At 57.4% G+C, this 5653-nt stretch overlaps 1 protein-coding gene across 1 annotated transcript; it reads right to left on the minus strand.

Annotated features, from left to right (window-relative positions):
• Positions 1-467: 467 nt before the first annotated feature.
• On the minus strand, positions 468-3662 carry Slc25a1 (solute carrier family 25 member 1). The gene is made up of 9 exons (XM_034515717.2): positions 3434-3662; positions 3021-3128; positions 2843-2942; positions 2636-2774; positions 2102-2186; positions 1876-1980; positions 1615-1730; positions 1452-1525; positions 468-1184 (listed from the first exon to the last, which is right to left on the minus strand). The coding sequence occupies exons 1-9, from the start codon at positions 3525-3527 to the stop codon at positions 1070-1072; spliced, it is 936 nt and encodes a 311-aa protein (XP_034371608.1). The 5' UTR covers positions 3528-3662; the 3' UTR covers positions 468-1069.
• Between the last annotated feature and the right edge of the window lie 1991 nt (positions 3663-5653).

Genomic DNA, 5653 nt, shown 5'->3' on the forward strand with positions numbered 1-5653 from the left:
CTACCCTGGAAGGAACCCTCCCTATCACCCGTTGCCTATAACCTTAAGGGAGCACAGGGTTAGTGTCTCCATGCCTCAGCCCTGAGCACTTACTACTGTCCTCTCCCTGCATTTCAGATTGAGAGGGTGGGTTGGCTATGCCACAGGTGGACAGGCCAAGAAGTCCTATAGCACACCCTTCTCAGTGAGGGGCAGAGGAACCCTAGGAACATTATCCAATGCCAGCCCAGTGGCCGTGTGGACAAACCCCCGTCAGCTGATGGCAGGACCCCAATTGCCCTATAAGGTCAGGAAGCAGCACAAATCCCTTTTGGTTCCAGGCTGGGCCTCCTAAAGGAGCTTGCACTAGGGGCTGCCGAGCTTCCTGTTGCCTTGCCAACTGCAGTGTCTTCAGGTGGAAGAGAGGCTGGTCTTTGAGGAGGCTCAGTCATCAGTGCCCCCACTACAAAGGGATGGACAGGAGAGTGCAACAGGATCCGGTTTATTCTCCTTGGCAAGGTAGTCCTGAGAGTGGCAGGTGCCACCCTGTTCCGGGCAGAGGGAGGGCCCGAGGGCCATTTAAGGCCAATGGCGGGAGAAGCAGGGGGGCCTATAGCCCCTGGAATGCGGTGAAGCCAGGCCGAAGCCCAGAGGCAGCTGTGGTAGGCCAGGGCAGGGCGCCCTTGCCATAGGGGGTGGAAGGCACCGGACTGTGACCTGACCATGGCTCTGAGGCCATGGACCAGGGCACATAGGCACCCCAGGAAGTGGGGCACAGGGTCACATGACATAGAACATGAAACAGGCACGTGGCTCACAAGCAAGCACATGGATAAGTGAGCACATATTCACAGGCCAAAGAGACACCCAGCCATGGCAAGGCTGGACACAGATAGAATAGTAGTGTTACACACAGACCACATGGGAGATACAGAACTATGGAACATGTGATAGTCACTATGACACACCAGGCCACAGAACTTGAGGGACAAAGGAAGGGGCCTTTTGGCACTACTGCACTGGAATCATCAGAGTAGGTGGCGGGGGTCTGGACTGGAGGAGTTGGGACAGCCCACGGCACCCTCCAGGGTTAGTCTGTCTTCCATACTTTATTCAGCAGCTTCACCACTTCATCGTAGATGATGAACACGATGGCCACATCCAGGCAGACTCGGCCCAGCCGGGGAATGGTGCCCTTGTAGAATCTGGGTAGAGCAGAGAGTCTGAGGTGAGCAACGGAGGAAGACGGCCTCAGGCAAGAGGGCCTGGAATGGGGGCAAAAGCTCTGCCTCCTAGGGCAAGAGGGCCTGGAGTGGGGGCAAAAGCTCTGCCTCCTAGGGCAAGAGGGCCTGGAATGGGGGCAAAAGCTCTGCCTCCTAGGGCAAGAGGGCCTGGAATGGGGGCAAAAGCTCTGCCTCCTAGGGCAAGAGGGCCTGGAGTGGGGGCAATAGCTCTGCCTCTATCCTACTCACGCCTTGGGCCCCTCATTCTTCAGGATCTGCAAGCCACAGTCCAGGGTGTTCCGGTATTTGTGTGCCTCCAGGCCCTGCAGGACACCACAGGCCAGAGTCCTTAGTTACTAGCCTCTGACTAGGGAGGGCTCTTATCCCCACTCTCTCAGCCTCCCATCCATACCTGCATCCTGGTCTTGATCACATCCAAGGGTGTGTTTCCAAAGACACTTGCTGCACCTGCAACAGCTCCAAAGACCCCCGTGATGAGTGGGTTCATAGGTTTGTTGTGGTTGTCTCCTGATGGAGTACAGTTGCAGTCAGAATACTGGGAGGATTAAGTCACGGGGAGCGTTGAAGGCTAGGAAGAACTTGGGGTAGGATGTTCCTTCCAGGAACAAGCTAGCCTTTAGGTTTGGAATGTGTCTGTGGGCCACAGGTGTACCTTGGTACCAGTTGCGTAGGAAGGTCATGACGAAGAATCGGATGGCTTGGTTGGAGCCCTGCTTCAGTACAGTGGCTGTGAGGCCCTGGTATGTCCCCTTTAGCCCTTGGGGGGGGGGGCAGACAAGAGTCAAGCTGGGGCCTTCCAGGCCTTGCCTGTAGTCAAGGGGGAGCCACCCAAGTAGAGGCTCTCCCACTTGGCAGAGGTCTTGATTCCCCAGGCTTACCTTGTTCCCGAATAATCTCTCTAACCCCGTGGAAAAATCCTCGGTACTTGGGGTTGGAGGAAGTCTGGTCATGGATGAACTTCACCTAAAAGGAAGGAAGCAATAGCCCCGATTCCTGGCTGCATCTGGACTTTAGCTAGCAGACCCAGGCCCCACCAAGGTCAGGCCAAAGCTGGGGACTCCCATCTCTTCTGCATGAAATCCTCCCCTTGGCTGTTCTTGAGTTCCACTACACATAGGCCTCAAGACCTTGGAGGGTTCTCCAGGTTGAAAGGTCTTCAGCGTCACATCGGCTATTTTCTAGACTCTGAATAGTGAATTATGCTAGGTTTTCTATCAAGAGACTTTGCTCATGCTTTTGTTATGGACGGACAGCCTCCACAGGAGACCCTTTCTGCCACCCATTTACCATGAACCTGGTGTATATGTGTGGGGACCCTTCCCACCTTGACAGTCTCCATGGGGGCACATGGCCCTTAAAACCTGGGAGTCTAGAAGACACCCTGGCTACCCCTGAAAGACTCAGTCTCTCACCTTGATGGTCTCCATGGGGCACACGACTATCACTGCTTCTGCCACGCCAGCACCCAGACCGCACAGCAGTCCTCTCCTGCTGTCAAGCCTACCTTGGGCATCTCGCATGTGGTTGCTGAGGAACTCGAACATCCCAAACCTAAAGAAGAAGGGATGTGAGGGGGCTGCTGCAGCCACTCCCTCCGAGTCGTTCCAGTCGAGTCTCACCTGACAGCCGCCTTGGGGATGGAGCCATAGAGCAAGGAGCTGAGGCCGCGGTACAGGCCCAGAACGCCATGGCTTCGGACAGTTTGCCGCACGCAGTCACCTACGGGAGGCACGGTCAGGATCCTAGCTCCTCCGCCCCACAGTGTCCCCCTGGCCACCCCGGGCAGCCCCTCCTTACCGATGCCACGGTACCGCGGTGGGTTCGCGCGTTCATCTAGCTGCAGCTGCGTCTTCACGTATTCGGTCGGGAAGGTGATGCAGATTTCGATGCCTCCAGCCAGGCCGCCTGTGGGGACCAAATGCCTGGGGCTAGGGACACCCTTGCCCGGTCGACCCAGCCGCCGCGCGGCCCCTCCCCCGCCCGGACTTTGCCCGCGTCGCCGCCCGCGTCCGGACGATGTCCACGCCCCCACCCGGTGGTCTCCGCCTGGAGTGCGGGAGACTCCGGGGGAGAGCTGGCGCGTGGGCTAGGGGCCCATGTTGCACCCCAGACACCTCCGCCCCTCCGGAAGTTGGGCGGGGCCTGGGCGTCCCCGGCCCACCCGGAAGCGCGATCGGACAGGCTCTGAGTTGGGGTTCCGACTGACCCACCTGCTAGGATCGCCTTCCCGGGGTGCGTCAGTTTGGCCTTCCCGGACCCGGGCGCGGCGGCCGACAGAGCTCGGGGCGCGCGAGGCGCAGCCATGGCGGGCAGGAGGAGGGGCGCCCGGCGTCGACCTCGGGTCCGAGCCTCCGGCGCGGGGCACTCGGGAAGCAGCGGGGCCGGAGGCTACAGAGACGGCGACCAGCTCTGATCCCGGAGGCGGGGTGGTCACGTCAGCTCTCGGGCTCCGCCCCGCGTGGCCTGAGCTGAGCCCCGCCCACGCCACGCCCCGTGTCAGCCGGGAAACTGAGGCTTGGGCGGGATGCACTGAGGCACGCGTCGGGGCGGAGAGCTGAGAGCAGCCTATGGCCGGTCGGTGTTGGGTTCCGGGGAGACGGAGAACCCCACCGGAGGCGTGGTCTCCGGACAGCAACGCTACGCCAAGGCGGGTAGCGGTGGGTCAAGGTGCAGTTTCTATTAACTCTTGAAGTAGAGACACGTGCGCCTGGAGCGCGCCTTGGGGTTAAAGTGGGCCTCGAGTGACAGGATTCCCCGAGATCCTGGAGGCGGTAGGGACACATCCTCCCCTGTGAGTGAGTTCAGCATTCTGGACACATTGTAATAACAGAACTTGGCCCTCGTGCACCCTACCGGGCAGTGCGATGATCGCTCTGTCCTTCCCGGATCCGTCCGGAAACAGAATTCCCCTAAGCAGGTTCCTCGGACAAATGTAGGTTTTTCTTTCTCTCAGTTTCTAGAGAATTTTTGAAGGGCCTATTAAGTTGGCCTTTGTCCCTTCTACCCACACAATCAACCAGGCTGAGCTGCTTTGCTCTGATAAACATGTTTTAATATTTATGGTCGGCAGAAGGCTCAAAGTCTTGAGAAGTCTTTGTTGCCATACATATCCTCAAAGCCGCCTGGAGGGGGCAGCCCTAGCCGGCTTGGAATGAAGCTCCCAGGAGTCTTTGCAGACCATAACCTTTACTTACCGAGGTCTGAGGGTACACCTCCCTGCTGTCTGATGGAAGCAGGGTGGTCTGGCTCTGGCTTGGCTCAGAAGCTATCACTGGGCTTTAACAAAAAACAATGCCCAGATATTATACCTCCCAGTTGCAGTCCTTTGTAATTCTAGAGTGCCATGTTTTCCCTGAAAAGGTTAAATGGGTTGAGGATTTAGTGTGGACACAGACCCAGTTATAAACAAAAGCACTCAGAGGAGGCTCCATGCTGGCAGGAGCTGTAGAGTATTAATAGGGGAAGCCAGTAGGGCAGCTGAGGAGAGCCTACAGTTAGCCTGGCTTCTGGCCTATAAAGGGAGGAGCTCATAGCCAGCATAGGTTTTTGGAGGGTTTGGGGGTGGGGGCTGGAGTCTTGTTCTGAATGCCATTGAGTGTTCCAGGAGTAGAAGGAACAGGATCAGTTCCACTCGGCAGAGCCTAAGGCATTGGGCAGCCGATGTCTGGAGGCAAGGAGTATGGGGATGGCAGTTGGGGGGCAGTGGGAGGCTGGCCAGGCTAGAAGTGCGACTGGACCCCCAAACTGGACTCTTAGTTCAGGTAACAACAGCTGGTGGAGGCCAGATGGCATACTGTCCTACCCTTCCACCAGTGTTAGCACTCATTTTACCCAATATACTCAGGATCCAGCAGCCTTTGAGGGCTTGTTCCATGCATTCGCCAGTGGGCTTTCAGAAAGAACTCTCCCAGAGCCTGGTGGGTCACAGCAGCAGTCCGCAGCTGGTCATGGAGGCAGGAAGAAAGCTGTACCAGTGTTTCTAGACACCCCGACTGCCACAACTGGTCACCACTGGGGTCCTTCCCACCTCTATCTTCTCATCTGGCACCAGGGCATGGTGTTGTAGATTGCCTTACCCCTCTCTACTCCAAAGTGCCACGTGCCAAACACCAGCATGCATCAGAGCAAGAACGCAGTCCTCACGTGCTCCCCGAATGCTCCTCTTGTTTGCTCAGTCCGTTGCAGGCACTGAGTTTGTCTGTCTGCAAGAGATGAGAGCACATGGTCTGGAGCTGCAGCTAACCACAGAGGGAAGGGTGTGCAGACAGGAGCCTCCAGGAGAATTAAAGCTGGGGACATGCATACTGGCATCTCTGAAGTTCAGGTGGGCCCTGAGTGCTCTCAGGCTTTACCATGGGTCTCGCTGGCAAGAGAGACTTGGGCTACACTCCATCATTAATTGGCCTCTGCATATGGCTCCCATATCATAA

The sequence above is a fragment of the Arvicanthis niloticus genome, chromosome 12 (genome assembly GCF_011762505.2).
Source record: "Arvicanthis niloticus isolate mArvNil1 chromosome 12, mArvNil1.pat.X, whole genome shotgun sequence".
Taxonomy (NCBI): Eukaryota; Metazoa; Chordata; class Mammalia; order Rodentia; family Muridae; genus Arvicanthis; species Arvicanthis niloticus.